The sequence below is a fragment of the Eumetopias jubatus genome, unplaced genomic scaffold (assembly GCF_037043125.1).
Source record: "Eumetopias jubatus isolate StellerSeaLion01/CBP00866 unplaced genomic scaffold, mEumJub1_p1.0 scaffold_3, whole genome shotgun sequence".
Classification (NCBI taxonomy): Eukaryota; Metazoa; Chordata; class Mammalia; order Carnivora; family Otariidae; genus Eumetopias; species Eumetopias jubatus.
The window spans coordinates 1,873,757-1,892,614 of NW_028274809.1; the positions used below are offsets into that span (position 1 = coordinate 1,873,757).

The 18,858-nt window shown below is 58.8% G+C and overlaps 1 protein-coding gene across 1 annotated transcript; it reads left to right on the forward strand.

The window, feature by feature from the left end:
* The first annotated feature begins 283 nt into the window (after positions 1-283).
* Positions 284-17,244, forward strand: LOC114210799 (ankyrin repeat and MYND domain-containing protein 1). Its single transcript, XM_088021944.1, has 12 exons — positions 284-387; positions 456-627; positions 1,991-2,272; positions 2,613-2,753; positions 3,160-3,300; positions 4,710-4,817; positions 6,672-6,842; positions 9,555-9,668; positions 9,949-10,114; positions 15,042-15,120; positions 15,846-16,006; positions 17,014-17,244. The coding sequence occupies exons 1-12, from the start codon at positions 284-286 to the stop codon at positions 17,070-17,072; spliced, it is 1,698 nt and encodes a 565-aa protein (XP_087878070.1). The 3' UTR covers positions 17,073-17,244.
* The last annotated feature ends 1,614 nt before the right edge of the window (positions 17,245-18,858 follow it).

Here is an 18,858-nt window from a genome sequence, read left to right on the forward strand (position 1 = left end):
GTGTGTGGTGTGCATCTGTGTATGTGTGCATGCAATGTGTGTATGTGCATGTGTATGTGTCGTGTGCATGTGTGTGCGTGTTGTCTGGGTACAATGTCGTGCCCTATGTGTACTAGGTGCTCTATCACTTCATGGCCACCCTGGGAGGGAGGGCTAGTCCCACCTCATGCCCCATCTCACAGATGACCTCAGCAAGGCTGAGCGACCACCCGAGGCTGGAGCGGGGCAGGGCTGCAGCTGGACTCGAGCTGGGCTGGGCTGGCCAGCCCAGGGTGGTTTGGCGATGGGGAGCTGCCCTGGCGCAGGGCAGGGCCGGGAGGTCTCGGAACGAATGCTGAGGGGCTGTGAATGCTGGGGCTCCCGAGCCGCCTCTCCCAGGGAGCGCCGGTGCTGACCTGGGGTGCTGTCCTGTGCCTGGCCTCCGGCCCGTGACTCTGTCATACCGATCCTTGCAGACGCAGAAGCAGGTGGCTGACCATCAGGCTCCTGCTGCACCGAGGTGCGGACCCCAACCTGTGCCGCGTGCCCATGCAGGCCCTGTTCTTGGCCGTGAAGGCCGGGGATGTGGCCGGGGTGAAGCTGCTGCTGGAGAACAGGGCCAGGACGGACATCCAGCTCCCCCCTGAGGTAGGACCCCCCCGCGGGGGTGGGGAGGGGTCCGGAGAGGCGGGAGGGGTGGGCTGACCGGGGGCTCGTCAGTGGCGAGAAGTCAGAGCGCTTGGTTTGGAGAAGTCCTCGCAGTGTTTCTACTCTGGCGATGTGAACGCGGGTTCTTTGCTGTGTGTGTGTGTGTGGGGGGGCGTGCGCGTGCGGCCGGGGGAGGGGCGTGTGCACGTGCGCGTGCGGCCGGGGGAGGGGCGTGTGCACGTGCGCGTGCGGCGTGGGGGGTAGGGCGTGCGCGTGCGGCGGGGGAGGGGCGTGTACACGTCCGCGTGCGGCGTGGGGGGGGTAGGGCGTGCGCGTGCGGCGGGGGGAGGGGCGTGTACGCGTCCGCGTGCGGCGGGGGGAGGGGCGTGTACACGTGCGCATGCGGCGCGGGGGGGTAGGGCGTGCGCGTGCGGCGGGGGGAGGGGCGTGTACACGTCCGCGTGCGGCGTGGGGGGGTAGGGCGTCCGCGTGCGGCGGGGGGAGGGGCGTGTACACGTCCGCGTGCGGCGTGGGGGGTAGGGCGTGCGCGTGCGGCGGGGGGAGGGGCGTGTACACGTCCGCGTGCGGCGTGGGGGGTAGGGCGTGCGCGTGCGGCGGGGGGAGGGGCGTGTACGCGTCCGCGTGCGGCGTGGGGGGGTAGGGCGTCCGCGTGCGGCGGGGGGAGGGGCGTGTACACGTGCGCATGCGGCGCGGGGGGGGTGTGCACGTGCGCATGCGGCGTGGGGGGGTAGGGCGTGCGCGTGCGGCGGGGGGAGGGGCGTGTACACGTCCGTGTGCGGCGTGGGGGGTAGGGCGTGCGCGTGCGGCGGGGGGAGGGGCGTGTACGCGTCCGCGTGCGGCGTGGGGGGGTAGGGCGTGCGCGTGCGGCGGGGGAGGGGCGTGTACACGTCCGTGTGCGGCGTGGGGGGTAGGCGTGCGCGTGCGGCGGGGGGAGGGGCGTGTACGCGTCCGCGTTGGGGGCAGGGCGTCCGCGTGCGGCGGGGGGAGGGGTGTGCGCGTGCGGCGGGCGTGGCCGAGGCTGGCGGGTGTGTCCGGCGTCAGGGGCCGCTCCTGTCCTCGCTCAGCGGCCTGTGGGTCTCCCGTGACCAGCTCGTCGGCCAGGCCGTGCACCCGTTCTCTGCGTGGACGTAACGTGAGTGCGGGAGAGTAGAATGTCCGCGGGGGACCCGGGGTAATTCCGTGATGCCCTTCTAGGCTTGCGGGTGGGACTCCGCGTCGGAGCTAAGGTGGCAGCTCGTAAGCTCGGCGCAGATCCTTCGCGCGCTCACCCGTTCTCTCCTTCCCGATCAGGCGTCTGTCGCTCGCGCTCGCGGTCCTGTCTGCGGGCGCGGTTTGGCTCTAGTCTGACGTTCGGCGGATGAGCAAGGCCCGGGGAACGCCCGTGCGCCGGGGGCTGACGTCCTCCCGACCGCCCTCCACGGGCACCTGCTGTTACCCTGAGAGCCTGGTTTGGGGGTTCGGGTTTGCGGCAGCCGGCCGCTCTCCGCTTGGACCCCGGGCCTGCCGCAGGCTGCTGGCCGGGCTGTCACAGCTCCGTCGGGCCGGCACAGACCCAGCAGCGCCCAGAGCTGGAGATGGTCCTCCTGCCAGTCTCTCCCGGATGGCCCGGGGGGAGAAGGGACAGGTCCCGACAGGGCTTGGAGTCGGGAGCCGCGTGGCCATCCACGCTGTGGCATCCGAACGAGGGTCCGGCAGGAAGGGCAGGGGCTTTTCTCGGAGGAAGGAAGGGACAGGTGGTCATAACGAAGGCAGGGCCGCTCGCTGTCCGTAGGCCAGGCGCATGGAAACACCTTAGGAGCTGAAGTGCACGCGTCTGTGGTCCAGTGTGGGCAGGCCCCGTGGTCCCTCGTGTCACAGCGAGACCGGGGGGAACGCAGTGCTGGGGGGTTTCTGAGAGGGGTGGGCCTTGGGGGTGCCGCCCACCTGGGAGCCAGCCCTCACCCCTACCTCTGTCGCCTCTGCAGCTGGGGGCCCTCACCCCCCTGCATGTTGCAGCCGCCCTTCCCGGGGAGGAGGGCGTGAAGATAACGGAGCTTCTGCTCCACGCCGCCACGGACGTGGACGCCAGGGCCGCCGACCAGGACGACGTGTACAAGCTGGGCAAGGTGCGTGTCCTGCCCCGCGGGGGCGGGGTGCCGAGGCCTCTCCTTGCACGGTGCTCTTGGCTCAGTTCAGAACTCTCTTTCACTCCACGGTCCCTGACGAGGTTGGTTACTGCTCTCTGGGCCCCAAGCCAGCCTGCATCTGTCCGCGTGGGCGCGGCTCCCTGCGTGCTCGGTCCAGATGGGTGGGGGCCCAGCTCTGACCCCCGCTGGGGCAGGTGGTGGCTGCACTGGGCCTGCGAGAGGGTTTTGCAGGAGGGCGCTCAGACCCGCCGTCTGGGGAGGGGGCCGCTTGCTGGTGCTCCTCTGTGGGAACGTTTCTCTGTGGGAGCTCGTACCTGCAGGGGCCCAGCCTGGCACTTGGGGGAGAGGTTGGGGGCTAGTACCTGCTCTCTCTGTCTGTCCACAGCTAGACCTGTTGCCTTCAAGCCTGAAGCTCAACCACGAAGCAGGCCCTGCCAGCATCTACTACAGCAAGCCCACGTCTGTGCCAGACGAGGGGGGCAGGACGGCTCTGCACGTGGCCTGTGAGCGTGAGGACAACTACAAGGTGAGCGGGGCAGGGAGTGTGTGTGCGCGTGCATATGAACACGTGTGCGAGTGCCTTGGGTGTGTGCGCACGAGTGTGTCCGTGTGTGTGCACGCATGTCTGCGTGTGAGCTTGTCCTTGTAGGTCAGTACACGTGTGTGCATACATTTGTGCACATGCTCTGTGTGTGCGCGTGTTGGGGGCAGGGCAGTGAGCCAGCAGCCCTGTCAGTCACCATCTGGACTCGGGACCCCCGGGGTGGTCCTGTTTTGTGGAGCCCTGGACTGTGACTCTCTGTCTGAGGTCAGGCCTCCTGTTGCCTTGGGGATTAATTGTCAGCAAGGCGGGTGCAGGAACCTGTCAGAGGAGGCCGAGTGGCTGTGGAGGGAACCAAACCTTGGCTTTATGCTGTAGGCCAGCGCAGCCTGGGTCGACAAACCTCAGAGCACATAGTAAACTGGGCCTCAGTTTACCCACCCATAAAACGGAAATCATAGCCGGTCTCTTGGGTCAGTGGCATGGGTGGGTCGTTTGCCCCTGCACAGGGTGGTGATCGGGCTGCCCTGACAGTATGAGGATCTGCATGAGGGTGGGTGCAGGACAGTGCTAGGTGGGGCAGGTGGGAGGCACCCACATGCCTCCCTGCTTCACAGCATCGCTGGTAAAAGCCTCCTTGGGTTCAGGCCACCACCCTGAGCTATCCGTGTTTCAGCAGAGAGCAGAGGAGGGGAGGCTTTTCCAGAATCCCCTCAGCAGGCTTGGGCTGGCACCTCCTTGGCCTGGCCGGGGTGGGGGAAGGGCAGGGGGCTTGGAGGCAGCCCAACCAGCCCGCTGGGTCTGCACACCTGCAGGGGGAGCTGGAGCCTGGAAGAGTCCTTGGGGCGGGGTAATCAAAGCTACAAGGGCTTTCAGCACCTCTGGGAAAAGAGGAAGGAGAGAGGGGAAAGCGGAGGGGTCCCCGGGGAGAAGGGCAAGGATGAGCCCTTCCTGCATGGAATGCCCCCCTTTTGCTGAGGCCGGGCTTCTCCTGTGCCTTGGTGTCCTCCACGATCCCTGAGCCCTGGGGCCACAGCTGCCATGTGCCAGCCTGGCTACCATAGTCACGTGGGCCTGACTCTCCCTTTTCCTTTGGAAACAAACTGTAAAGCAGTTTGTGCATCGTGTGTCCTTCCCGTTTTGTGTTGGAAATGATGTATGTTTAGAAAACATCTTCCCAGTTTGAGGATCCACCCAGCCGTCCACGCACCTATCCATGCAACCGTCCAAAATTTAGAACGGTCTTTGTGTGCCAGGCAAGGTGCTGGTGTGGAGGAAGGAGCAATTAAGTGACCAGCTTGATTTTATGGCATTTGAGTTAACGATCCGCGTCAGGTGCTCCTGGGAGTCAGGGCATCTCTTTAACCTGTGGTCCTGCCTTTCTCCCCACCCAGTGTGCCAGGGACATAGTCCGGCTCCTCCTCTCCCACAATGCGAACCCCAACATGCTGTGGAGTGGCCACTCCCCACTCTCGCTGTCCATCGCCAGTGGGAATGATCTGGTGAGCATGTTCTACACCCGTTGATGGTGTAGCTGCAGTGTTTCTGCCTCGACGTCCCCCCCTCCCTAGTCAGTCTTTCGGATTTGCTGTTGTTGGCGGTAGCGTGAAGATAGCGTGGTGTAAGGACATGGTGGATCCCCTCCCCAGTGCATGGAACTGCTCAGAGAGAGAAGGGTACAGAAAGGAAAGTGAGCAGGGAAGGTGAGGGTTCAGCTGGGAGGATGCTCCCTCAGGGCAGGTGGATCACAACCCCTGCTTATCCCCGGCATTGAGCCCTCGGTAAGGAAAAGGAGAGGAATCTGGGCCAATCCCCATTTCCTGCCGTTGCCAAGGATAGATGTTCACCATCCGTTCATCTACCTGTACATTCGTTCGCTTGCCCACACGTCTGTCCGTTTATCCACCCGCCTGCCCACACCCACCCGTCGGTCCATCCTTCCTCCCATCCGTCCAGACGCGCGTCCATCTAGTCCATCCTTCCAGTAATCCATCTCTCCAGCCACCCACACAGCCGCCCACCCACCCACACCCACCCAGCCCCCGTCATCCATCCGTCCAGCCGTCCGATCTGTCCATACAACCCGCACATCCCGCCCGTCCATCTGTCCATGCTCCCGCCCGTCCGTCCGTCCCGCCGTCCTCCGTCCTTCCTTTGTTCTGTTTTTCTCTTTCTGTCTTTCCTTCTGTCTGTTCATGTCCGTCCATCCTTTCGTCATCCGTCTATCCGTCCTTCTTTCCTCCTTCTCTTCCATCCATCCTGTCTGCCCTTCCGTCAGTCCATCTGTCCGTCCACCCTTTCATCATCCATCCGTCTGTCCGTCCACCCTCCATCCTTCCATCCATCCATCATCCATCATCCTTTCCACTTTACTTCTTTCTTACGTCGACCTGTAATACGTACACCCATTCGTCCTTTCATTTAACTGTTGTTTTTTGAGCATCTGCTATGTGCCCGGTAAGCACCCTTCTAGGCATCAGGTGTCGAATAAAATAAGGCCCTTGCTCTCAAGGATCTTACGTTCTAGTGTGGGAGATGGACCGTAACCCAGTGTGCCACAGGATTTCAGGTGGTGGTAAGTGCTGTGAAGACAGTGACAACTGGATACGGAGCAGAGAATGGTGGCGGGTGAGCTGTTATAGCTGGTGACCGGGGGGGCTTCTGTGGTCCGTGCTGAGGTGACGTATCAGCAGAGGCCTGAAGGACAGGAAGGCAGTGTTGGTGAGGGTTGTGGGGGCTTCTCTGGTTCTTCTCTCCCTCCCTTGACGTGCACGTTGAGTTGTTCGCTGAGCAAGTTATGGGGGGCACCTGCTCTGTGCCTGGTTTTGTTGGTGGGGCGGGCAGGGTAGAGAGCTGCCTTCTGGGGGTCGGATGCTCCTGAGAGAGCCACACACTAGTGTGTCTCCTGCCCATCCAAGCTGCTGTCACGCCTGGCTTCCTGGTGGCTGGGGATCCAGCAGGGAGCAAGTGAGATGTGCCCCATTCTTCCTCTGGTCAGGTGATCACAGTGACTCAGGTGCCTAGGGGCAAAGGCAGAGTGGTTCCAGGGAGGAGGAGCTGATGGGACACACACCAGGCCCTGTGCTGGCCCCTGGGCTGGAAAACAAGACCTGAGCTAGGAGCACTTTGGAGCAGCTAGACAGCGTGCAGAGAAAGTATCAGATCTGGGCTGCCGGCGTGGGTGTCGCAGCCCTCCCTGGGGGGAGCCACCATATGCCCTCTCCCTGCCCCAGCCTCTTCCCCTGAGCTGGGGCAGCAGTGGTACCTGTGGGTGGGATGCATGGCAAGTAGCCAGGTGTGGCTGCCACTCAGTACAGCAGAAACCTTACTCTGGGCACTCCTCCACATGCGAGGAGAGAGGAGCTGGGGGTGCTGACCAGCTTCTCTGTGTCCAGATTGTGAAGGAGCTTCTGTCCCACGGAGCTGACCCCAACCTGCCACTGACCAAAGGCTTGGGCAGCGCCTTGTGTGTTGCCTGTGATCTCACCTGTGAGCACCAGAGGAGCATGGACAGCAAGCTGGCCCTGGTGAGGGGTGAGGCTGGGGGGGGTGGCGGGTGTGCAGGGCAGCGGGCCCTAGCGTGTAGGGTCTGGGTGGGGGTGTTGGAACCCTTGGTCTGCCCTTCATTCCTTGCAGGTAGCGTTTCAAGTGATCTTGCTCTGTAATGTTCAAATACTTAAGAAAGAATACAAAATTTTTGCTTTTTATGTTATGTAGGCCTAAACGTGTGAAGTGCAAATCCACTCAACAGGCCAGACAAAAGTCCTCTGGTTTGTCTCAAGGAAGACATAAGCCATCACTTTGGTTGGGCAGCAGGACTGTAGATTCTCTCAGTAGAGTGGGCGTTGGCCAGGGGTCCTGGTGAAGGACCTGCTGGAACAGCACTGGGGCTGTCCTGGGTGGGGGCCTGCAGGGGGTGCCATGCCCTGGGCGGGGGTCCTGGGTGCCATATCCTGGCTGTGGACGTGGCTTGCTGGTAGCATTGCTGTTTTTCCCAGGTGGGCTCAGGTGTGATCGGGAGGCACTCTGTGCTTTGTAGGTTCTGGATGCTGAGCTGTTCCCTCAGAGTCCCTGTCTGTCTTCCCAGCTGCTCTGGCGCCGCCAGGCACCCAGACACGTCCCCCTGTGCGTCTGCCCCCTCCTCACTCCTGTGCCAGGGCCCTGGGTCTGCTACAGCAGCGCCGCATGGGCAGGCCCTCCCTGTGCTGTGGCCTCGCCCCTTCCCACACCCACGTGGGGCAGCTCTGTGTGCGCTCCCCGCTGCCCTGGTTCCATCGAGGGCTGCAGTGTGGTTCCCCGAGAGCTAGAAGCACTGGAGGGGGGTGCCGAGAACCTGGTTTTTCTGGAGGCTGTCACACTTGACAAAAGTTCAACCTTATGGAAAAAGTAAGGCCCCTTTTCTTGCGATCCTGTTTCCGGATCCCATTTTAAGGATCCTACCTTGATCCTGATCTCCTGTCCTCTAAGCACCTGGAAGTGCCTGCATGTGTGTTTTCGGGGCCTCTCAGTGCTGCGTTCTGGATCTGGGGGTGGGCAGGTCTGCTCTGCCCCAGCCTTGCCATCTGCCTCCATAATTATTTGGCAAGTGGAAGGACTCTCTTTTTTTCGACCCTGAAATCGTCTTGTCTTTGACCTTGGGAGACTTCCCCTGGTTCCCTCAGCCTCTGATGCCTGCCTTGCTTTCTGGGGCATCCAGGGGACCCTCACACACCTGTGGGTTCCTGCCCCTGACCCCACATCAGCCAACCAGTGATTTTTCAATGATTTAACTACTTACAACTTACTCATTTACTAATTTTATTACAACAAATGCATAAAAGTTGGAACGGCACAGTGACTCCATATTCCCTCACCTAGGTGCACTGGTTATTAATACCTTAGCTCACCACTTCCCCACCTTCTGGCCTCCCTGGCGCTCCCCTCTGCCAGCCGACCAGCACCATGCCGGCCCCAGCTGGGGATCTCCATCATGCTGCCAAACCAAGGATGTCCGCATTTATCGGATGTTTGATGGGGGGTGCAACACCCGGCCCTCCCCTGACCCTTGCCCTCTGGCCATCGGCAGGCCCTCCCCACTCTCCAGCTTGACCCACGTTCCGACTGAATCCTTCAGCCCCTCCTGCCCAGACACGAGCCTGGAGTCGGTCCTTCCAGCCAGCTTCTTGCTTTTGGGACGGTGGTTGAGTCTGTGAGGTGTGAATGGCCCAGATGATGACAGAGACCGTGCAAGAGCTGACTTCCTCTCTGTGCTTCCCCAGTCCCAGCGTCCACAGCTAAATGCACCGCCCTCGTGGGATGTGGGGTGCTCAGAGCTCTTGAGCAACAGAGGCGTTTAGCACCTCCGGTTGTGGCTGCACACGGGGTCAGCACATTTGGGGACAGGCTCGGGGCCTCCTGCCCACTGGCACTGGGCTCTGCTGGCTGTTTGGGGACTGCAGTGTGCCCCCCGAGTGACCACCCGCTTGCACTTGGCTGGGAAGTAGACCGTATGCAGTATGGGCAGTGGCGGGGATGACAGCCTGGTTTTCATCTCCTCGGACGGGGCCGCACTGAGCCCCGTGTTTCGTGGTTGGGTTAAGCTTCCAAGCTAAAGCTCTAAGACCCTGGAGCCTCTTTATGGAACCCATCCCCTCCCTTTCAGGGTGGAGGTGGGCACCTCTGTTGGGTGCGATTTGCTGTGAATGAGATCGGTGGTAAGAAGCCAGAAGTTGCTCATGCGCACCATTGAATGTGGCTCCGTCCACACGTGCGCGCGCAGGCACCCACAGTCACCGAGCGCCCCGGATGTGGTGGGAGGGGGTCAGGACGGGCTTGGTGGTTGCCCTTCTATCACTTTTGGTCTGGGGACTGGGACCATAACCAGCTTCAAGTTACAGACCCACAGCAGCTCCCTGGGGCGGTGGGGAGCAGGGGGCTCCTGAGCAGTGGCCCAGCCTGCACCTCCCTTGGGCTCTGCCCTAACTTCTCCTCCGCGGGCTCAGCACGTCTATCCTGTCTGTCTGCTGACTCTCCACGCAGCTCAGAGGGTAGCTTCCCTGGGTAATAAGGGTGACGATAGCCCTTGCTGGCAGCACCTACTCTCCTGCTGGGGGCCGGGTCCTCGGGCTGCCCCCCTGCCGTCCAGCGACTGGGAGGCTGCAGGTGACATGGGCCACAGAGTTGGGCACCCTGGTTCCGAGTCCTGCCTTCTGGTGGCTGGGGCGTCCACGCACATGTGACCCAGGCTCTGTTCTCCACAGATTGACCGGCTAATTGATTGTGGGGCTGACATCCTGAGCCCTGTGACGCTCACGCAGGGCGACAGGATGGCTGTGGGCACGGCTGTCGACTATGGGTATTTCAAATTCTACCAGGTATGGCTCTGAGTGTCCCACTGGTGATGGGGGTTGAGGACCTGGGGCCCTGAGTGTGTCTTGGGCAAGGCCGGGCCACAGGCCCTTCCCGCCTCTGACCGAAGCCCGCCCTGGTCGGCACCCTGCTGGCAGGGCCGCTGTCGCCAGCTTTCGGAGTGCTGTTCTGTGCTGTCCTCACCACGGGGGGTGGGCTCTCTGCCTGTGTGCTTCCCATGCTGGCCGGCCAGGCGGGGTGCTGGGGCCTTGCAGGCCCTGGTGGTGACGGGGTGCTGTGCTGCAGGACCGGAAGATTGCCCACTGCCCCTGCCACATGCTGACGCCAGCCGAGCGGGAGGTATTTCTGGCCCGCAAGAGGCTCCTGGAGTACATGGGCTTCCAGTTGCGCCGCGCAGTCTCCGCCAAGGAGAGCCAGTGGGATCCGAAGCTGCTGAACCTGAGCAAGAAAGGTGGGTGTCAGTGGCCTGGCAGGACGGACCAGCACCATCCCCACCCGGGAAGCTGCTGCTCTTCCCAATTGCAGAGTGGGATTCCCGCCTCCTGGAGGAGCCTCCGGGTCTGGGACTGGTTCCAGAGGCTGTGGGGGAGGGGCGGGGTGGGATGAGAGCGCACTTTTTTGCCCCTGCCTGGCTTGCCCCTGTGTCCTGCCCTCCAAGGAGCTCCTGCAGGAGACACTGAGAGAGATGGGGAGATGCGCCTGGGGAGAGAAGAAGGGCCCCAGGGGAGTCTTCAGGCCTTACTATGGGACTATATCCAGGAACACTGTGTTTGCCCAGTGGCAGGGGACACCGGCACAGCCTGTCCGGCTGCCCCCGGCAGAGGGCACGACACCTGAGGCAGGGCGAGGTTCCGGCTGAGCTGTTTAAGGCTACCATGCAGCCCTCCTGGGGGAAGCAGCAGGGGCTTTGCGGCCCCAGGATTCTGCTTTGCTCTCTTGTGGCCAGGGGTCATGGGGGCAGGTCTGCCTCTCCGTGGAAGACCAGCAGGTGAGTGTGACTTTGGGACACACATGGCCTGGGGCCACAGGTTTCCGAGGTGGACTGGTCATCTCTGGAGCAGGAGGAAGAGGGACCTCTTCTGCCCTCTGCTAGGAGAGCCACATCCTGGGGGCTGAAATGGTGACCGTGTCCCCCCTGGTGTTGCCTGGTTTGGGAGGCACAGCCCTGGGTCCTGAGGGCCCTACACAGGCTGGCCGAGGGGCAACACGTGGCAGAGCCAGCCTGAGGGAGCTGAGTTTCGGTGAGAGCCTGGCGGGAAGGACTGCAGGGTCATTTGACTTGGGAAACAAGCTTATGGATCCTGAGAAGGATCTGGAAAACCCAAGCACATGCAGGGAGTTTGCTTCTTAGATGTAGTAATGACGATTCGGTTTCTGACAAGAATTGGACTCCGGGAGAAAAGCCATCAGCTGAGAGCCGAGCACGCTTCCCTGGAGAGCAGGACGCTGTGCAGGACCAGCCCCTTAGCGCCCTGGTCAGCCGTCCGTGTCTCCTCCGCATGACGGGGTATCCCCAGAAAGTATAGGGTCATACCTGGGACGGTGGCCTTTGCACCCACATCCCCAAGGGGGCTGGGGTCGTGACCCGTCAGGAGTAACACAGGTCAATGCTCTGGCTGCGGTTGCGTAGGAGAGGCTCTCTGTCTGGGTAGGGGTCGCTGCTCCTACCTAGCTCTGCCCTGGCTGCCAGGCCTCTGTGATCTGGCTGCCTCACCTCTGAGCCCTGGCTGCCTCACCTCTGCACCTGGCTGCCTCACCTCTGAGCCCTGGCTGCCTCACCTCTAGCCCTGGCTGCCTCACCTCTGCACCTGGCTGCCTCACCTCTGCACCTGGCTCTCCCACCTCTGCACCTGGTAGCTTACAGCCGGACCTTGGAATGCAAAAATGGTTTAACAAGAGCAAAATCAATGTGATACACCACATTTTTAGACTGAAGAAGAAAAACCACATGATCATTTCAATGGATGTAGAAAAAGCATTTCACAAAATCCAACACCCTTTCATGATAAAGAACATACAACAAACAAGGAATAGAGGGGCACTTGCTTAACCTGGTTGCGGACACCTATAAAAAGACCCAGAGCGTACATCAGACCCCACGGTGGAAGACCCCTATGATCAGAAGGAAGACAGGAATGTGTCCTCTCACTATTTCTGTTTGATGTTGTGCTGGAGCTGTTAGCCAGCATAACTAGGCAAGAAAAAGAAATTCAGATTGGAAAGGGAAAATTTAAACTGTCTCTCTTTGCAGAAATTTTACAGATTGAAAATCCAGGGAATCCACTCTTTAAACTGAAACTAATATTAAACTAAACATTTAAATATTAAAATACAAAATATAAAATGATTACACTGTTTTAACTAATGAATGCATCCAGTAAGGTTGCAGGATAGATCAATATGCAAAAACCAACATTGTGTCTATACAATTGCAGCAAGCAAAATGACATTTTAAAAAGTTTTATTTACAACAGCATTAACAAAAATAGAATACTTATGAATACATTTAACAAAAGCCATGTGAAACTTACACTCTGAGAACTACAATACGTTGAAGTTAAAGGAGGCCTCAGTAAATGGGAAGACATCTCCTTATCAGAATCCCACTGCCTTTGTAAAATTGAGAAGCTAATTTTAACATTCATATGGAATTACAAAGGTCCCAGAATAGCTGTAGCAATCTTGAAAGAGCAAACCGGAAAGGCTTATACTTCCTAAATTGAGACTTACTGCAAAATGAGAATAAAAAGATTGTGGCACTGGCATGAAGACAGACATACGGACCAGTGGAATAGAATGCAGACCCCAGAAACAAATACATGTGTAAGTCAGCTGATTTTCAGCAAGGACGCCAACATGTGGAAATGAGGATAAGGGCACGGTTTTCAACAGATGGTCCTGGGACAAGTGGTTATCCGGACACGATAGAATGAAGTTTGACCCTACCTCACACCACATACAAAATTTAATTCAATTTGGATTGAAGACCTAAATGCAAGAGCTTAAACTATAAATCTCTTTGAAGAGGATATAGGGACACATCTTCATATCCTCAGAGTTGGCAATAAATTCCTAGGTATGACACCAAAAGCATAAGCGATGAAAGAAAAAAATGGATAAATTGGATTTCATCAAAATTAAAAACTTCCGTGTTTCAAAGGACACTATTGAGAAAATGAAAAGACTTGCTGTATGGGAGATATATCGAAAATCATATCTCACAAGGGACTTGTATGTAGAATAAATTAAAAAATCTTAACAGTTCCAAAAAAAAGACAAATAACTGAATTTAAAAATGGACAAAGAGTATGAATAGAAACTTCTCCGAAGAAAGATCTACAAATGGTGAACGAGCGCACGAAAAGATGCTCACTGGGGTGCCTGGGTGGCCAGTCAGCTAAGCGGCTGCCTTCAGCTCAGGTCATGATCTCAGGGTCCTGGGATCGAGCCCCGCATCGGGCTCCCTGCTTGGCGGGGAGTCTGCTCCTCCTATGTCTGCCACTCCCCCTGCTTGTGCACTTTCTGACAAATAAAAAAAAAAATAGATGCTCACTATCATTAGTTCCCAGTGATGTACGCACCAAACTGCACTGAGCTATCACTCCATACCCACCAGGGTGGTTATTATTATCGAAACGTTAGTAACAAGTGTTTGAAACGTTAGTAACAAGTGTTGGCGAGGATGTGGAGAAAGAACCCTCCCACACCGCTGGTGGGAACGTAAAACGGTGCAGCCTCCCCGAGAGCCATCTGGCCATTCCTTAAATGTTCATCATAGGGTTATGGTATGACCCAGCAATTCCACTCCTAGGTATGTATTCGAGAGAAATGAGAACTTGTGGTCACATGTTTATAGCAGCATTATTTCTAAAAGCCAAAGAATGGAAACAACTCAAATACCTACCAACTGATGAATGGATAAGCAAATTACGGCATATCCACGCAATGGGATATTATTCATACATAAAAAAGAATGGACTACCAGTGCGTGCTATGACATGGATGAATCTCAAAAATACTGTTTTTTTTAAAGATTTTATTCATTTATTTGAGAGAGAGAGAGCATGGGAGGGGGGAGGGTCAGAGGGAGAAGCAGACTCCTGCTGAGCAGGGAGCCCGATGTGGGACTCGATCCCGGGACTCCCGGCTCATGACCTGAGCTGAAGGCAGTTGCTTAATGACTGAGCCACCCAGGCGCCCTCAAAAACATTGTTTTAAGCTAAAGAATCTAGTACCAAAGACCACACACATACTCTACGATTCCATTCATAGGAAATGTCCAGAATAGGCAAATCCGTAGAGACAGAAAGTAGGTCATTGGTTGCCTAGGGCTGGGGGGATGGCGGTTATCGGGCTGGGCTCGGATTTGGACTGATGGGCATGCTGTAAAGTTGACGATGGCTGCACGTCTGTGAATGTACACAAGCCGTTACTGTGCACTGCACGTGTGCACTGGATGGAATGCGGATGATAGATCAACGGAGTTGTCAGAGTCCCAACCCTAACACACAAAGATGCTCTCCTTTCCCTCGTGTCCTTCGAAAGAAGTGACCGCAATGCTGTGGCCGCATTAGACCCACTTCTGGTTCTGCTTGATCGTCATCTCTCCCAGAAGCTTTGCCATGGGGCCACGTGGTCCTTAAAACAACGGCTCTGGCTCAGGGCACAGTGTCGCAGAGCTGGCTTCCTGGGCCCACGCTCAAGCCCCCAGGATGAGCTGCAGTGCAGCCCTGGCTTCTGGTGGGCACAGGGAGGATGGGGAGGAAAGAGGGGCTCCCGCCATCTCTGTTCTTGGGGCCAGCAAGTATTTGGGGAGTTTCTGCCGAATTAGAGGTTAGATGGCCTTCCTGGGGGGGGGCTGACATGCTGTTTGAGGAGAGGAAGGTGGGGGGGTGCAGTGGAACCTGTGACCGTCAATGGGGGGCCTCACTGGCCTTTGGTCCCCAGCCCCCTTGTGTCCTGCTGCCAACTGCTGGAGAGCAGAGCCAGGAGTCTTCACTCTGGAGAGCATCGTGAGCTGATCAAGGCTAAAGAAGCCTGGTGGCCTCTTACCGATGTGGAGGGAGGGGTACACCGAGCCAGCCGATGGCAAAGACAGGTGGCCAGGAGGCTGCAGAGGGCTGGCCGAGGATGCAGGAGCAGAGGGAAGTCAAGGGGTGAAGCCCCCTCCCCAGAGGCTGTGGATGCCCCAGCGACCCCAACGCCTGTTCTGACTCCTCAGACTTGGCATCGGGCTGTAAAAGGGCTTGGGGTCCCACCTGGTTGCCCACAGTGCTGGGAATGGGCTCACTGCAACAGCTCGGGGCTCCCGATACCCGTGGGCATCACGGCATGGCTGGGGGACCCACGGAGCCTAACGTGGTTCTTTGTCACTGTAGCGGAGCTGACCCCCTACCAGACGCTGAAGCGGAAAAGTGCTGTCCTATCCAAAGCACTGCACTTGGAGGAGCAGGAGCGGTAAGTGGTTGGCTGACGGTGGCCGTGGGATGGGCAGCGTGGCCTGGCCTGACTTGCTGTGCCCAAGCCCTGAGCAACCTGGCCCTGCTCTCGGGCCGTAGGCCAAGATGCGGGTGGCAGATGGGGTTGGTCACGGGTGTGCTTGTGGAGTGGCCCAGTGGGGTTTGGGCACGGGCTCGCCTTCTTGAAGGTGTCTCTGCTGTCATGGGCTGTACTGCCCTGGGCCCTCCCAGCCCCTCCCAGCCCCTCCCAGCCCCTCCACCACTGGCCCCTCCCTGGGATCATGGCTCTGCACCCACTCTGCTGTTCCAGAACAGTCCTTTACATAAATGTGCACCTGATCATCCCCGTGGGCATTCTGGAAGGTGCCTGCCCAGGAAACCCTGGTGGGTGAGGTGGGGGTGCTGAGCAGGGCAGGCCCTAGGGCTCGAGGGTGTGCCTGCTGGGGTCCGCTCCTCCCATATTGTGGCAAGAAGGGTTCCTGATGCCATGGCATTGTCCCCTACGTGGCCCTGGTGGCTTCTGGGCCACAGTGTGTTTCCTGTTCAAAATTGCCCTGTGCTAGACATCCGTGGACAGGGACTTCAGGTTTCTGTCCACGTGTGGGTGGCCACCCCTGCGTGGCGGATGGTGGGCCTGGCACCAGCACCCACCCCCCCTCCCGGTGGGGACGGGGGAGCACAGAGGGCAGGCCCTGCCCGACTGCACACATGGCTCCTGTGCAGTATTCCCTTCTTCAAGTTCTGCTCCCAGTGCGGCCGCTCCGTGGGAGTGCGCCTGGTGCCCTGCACCCGCTGCTACAGGATCCTGACCTGCAGCAAATACTGCAAGACCAGAGCCTGGGGCGACTTCCACAAGCAGGACTGCGGCCCCCTGTCAGTCATCGGTGAGTCCGCCTGCCCGGCCGGCTGCTACGCAGCCTACCGTGTCTGAGGACGTAGGCCCCCGCCTGTGAGGGTGCTGCGTGAGGTCTCCGTTATCCCCTGAAACCTCTCTGGTTCCCGCCACTTTCCAGAATTCCCAGATGGGCTAGTTGTGCAGACAGGGAGGGTGCTGAGCCCACCTGCTCCTTCTCTATGTGTTATGGGCCCATGGCTCCCTGGAGGTGGGCATGGTCTGGGCCCTACAGAACCTGGACACCATCCCCGGGGCTCTGTGGGACAAGTGGGGGGCTCCCCAGCACATGCGGGGGCCCTGGTGGGCACCGGTTTCCCTGGACCATGGGGCACTTGGCCTTCGCACTGCTTCTGGAAGCTTCCTCCCAGACCACCCTCCCCACACCCCCTCCTTTGGGATGAGCTGGGGAGGAGCTGCGAGCATGTGGGTGGTGACTTTGGACCAGGTCACCACTGCTCTGAGAGTAGCTAATGGTGAGCAAAGCTGTGTGCACAGCTGTCCCCTGGGACTTGACCAGGTTGGGGGGGGCAGGTGTTGCTTCGCTCTTTCTCAGAGCTGTCCTTGGTGTGGAGGGACAGAAAGGCTGGGCTGACCGTTGCCCTTGGGCCTGTGCCCCTGGAGCCCTTCCTGTCTGAGCTCCGACACTGTCTTCTCGGTGCTCCTCTCTGAAGTGGGGCTCTGTGGGGCGCACGTGGGTCTGGACAAGGCTCCCTAGGCTTGGAGACCCCAGGCTGGGAGTCCCCCGCTTTGAAGAGATGGAGTCATTGCCATGCATGCCACACGTGTGCAAGCATGACACCATGCAGGGCAGGACAGGGCTGAGCCGGGAGCCCAGGGCTCGCAGAGCTGAGTGCTGTGTTCCAGGTGACACCATCAAACAGTAGCAAGCCGGCGGGGCCCACAGGGGGCGTGGGGTCCATCTGCACTCCTGCAGGGGCCCTGCGCCTCTGCCTCCTCAGGGACAGCCCAGGCCCTCACCTTCCTCCTCCCTGCCAGTTCCTTCTCCAGGGCCCCACCTGGAGGACTTGCACAGGAGGGCGGAAGAATCTCAATAGCCGGAAAAGCCGGATGCCCAAGGCCTGGGGGGCGCCCAGAGGCAGGCTGCACCACCATGATCCTCACCTGCTGGCAGCCACACCTCGGTGCGCCTCCGGGCTGCTGGCCTTGGAATCTGCTGGCCTCATGCAGGACGTCTGCACCTGCAGGGCTGTGCGTGGCAATGTCTCCCCCCTGACCTCGCAATAAAGTGGTCCCACTGGGTGTATTTTTAATCCTCCCTGCCTTGCTCCGCTGGCCTGTACCCAGACAAAGCCCGGAGCTTCCTGGCTCCGGTGCCTGGCATCTGTCAGTTGATGGGAAGGCTGAGAGGATGGGGGTCAGGACTAGAGCTCGCTCTAGAGATTACTACCGGAAGGTCACTCCTGTACCCCTGGGGAACGTTTTGGGGCTTCCCAGGTGCTCCCAGCCCTGGCTCTCCATCTGCCTTCCTCCTGGTCCCCAGAAGGGAGCGGTGTGTCCATATCCTCCATGTGCATTTACCTGCATTTACTGAGTGTCTGTGCGCATCAGGCAGGCTCGGGGGGCGGGGGGCGGTGACGGTGGAGAGGAAAATCCCCCGTGATTGAGACGGGGGGGGGTGTGGGGGTGACTTGAGTCAGGAGCGCTGCGTGGTGGTGATGGTGGCCATGGGTGGTGGGTGTGCGTTCATGGAGAGGGTGGGAGGAAGGGGGCAGGGGGGATTGAAGACTGGGGTGCCAGTCCTGAGCAAGAAGGTGGTGGGCATGGCCAGGGAGAGGGGGTGGGGTGGGGCAGGTGGGGGAGGAGGTTGGGAAAAGAGGGGTCCTGAGCCTGTGCAGGGACCCCAGCTAGGCCGCTCTTTGCTGGTCAAGGCAGCCCCATCTGCAGCCATGTTTTTGCCTGATTTCCTGGTCTCTTGTCTAGATGGGGCTCCTTATGTGGGAAGCTTGCTGGGGAGGCTCCCAGGTAAAAGGGTGAGGAGAGCACCTGGGCACAAGGAGAAATGAGTCTGTGTGTAGCTCTGCAGCTCTGTACCAGCCGGTCCTGCCCCCGGCTGGGGCTGTGGAGGGCCTTCCCGGGGAAGGGCTGGGGCTGGGGTCAGCCCCCAGAGGCGTGTGGGCGGCTCCCACCTCAGCTGTTAGGAAAGGGAGTGCTCCTAATGAGCACCTCCTAATTTTGAACTTGTTAATTATATGACGTTTAGAGATATATACGTACACACGCAAAAGTAAGAAAAGATTAAATGGCAATTGTCCCCAAACTCAGAATTTACCAGTGCCGATACTTTGGTGTGTGTTCTTCCAGTCCCATCTGTGTCTGTCTACACACACCACATCCATCACACACGCTGTACATCACACCCTCCAGCACCACACGCCGCACCACAGACGGGCACCACGCACCGCACAGCACACGCCACACAGGATGTGGGAGCGTGATCTGTATATTCTAAACTTAACCACGAGACTTTCTATGCTATGTTTTTTTGCAATGTAATTTTCCCCAAGTGAAAATAGTATTATTTTTATTTTGATTATGCCTGCAATCTATGCCCATTGTTAAAAAGCACAAGAAAATGAAAACTGCGAAAATCCTCCTAGTCTTACTGCTCAGGAACAGATAACCTGAACGTATTAGATTTTAATCTGCCCAGGTGCACACACAGTGCATCTTCGTGTGCCCCCATGCATATGCACACACGTGTTGTCACGTGTTCCTCCATTTGTTTTTAATTCAGTGGCTCATTTTGTGACTTTGACCTGCCTTTCTGGTGCACTGTGTGCATCCTACCATTTTCCTGAAGGAACTGAGGCATCCGCCCAC

What these genes read in the sequence shown, in the direction of transcription:
- LOC114210799 (XM_088021944.1), top strand. Translation starts at nt 284, where the DNA reads ATGGGGAGCTGCCCTGGCGCAGGGCAGGGCCGGGAGGTCTCGGAACGA. An exon ending in TCGCCAGTGGGAATGATCTG is followed by an intron (nt 4,818 to 6,671) that starts GTGAGCATGTTC and finishes ACATGCGAGGAG; the next exon opens with AGAGGAGCTGGGGGTGCTGA. An exon ending in CGGCCCCCTGTCAGTCATCG is followed by an intron (nt 16,007 to 17,013) that starts GTGAGTCCGCCT and finishes CCTCCCTGCCAG; the next exon opens with TTCCTTCTCCAGGGCCCCAC.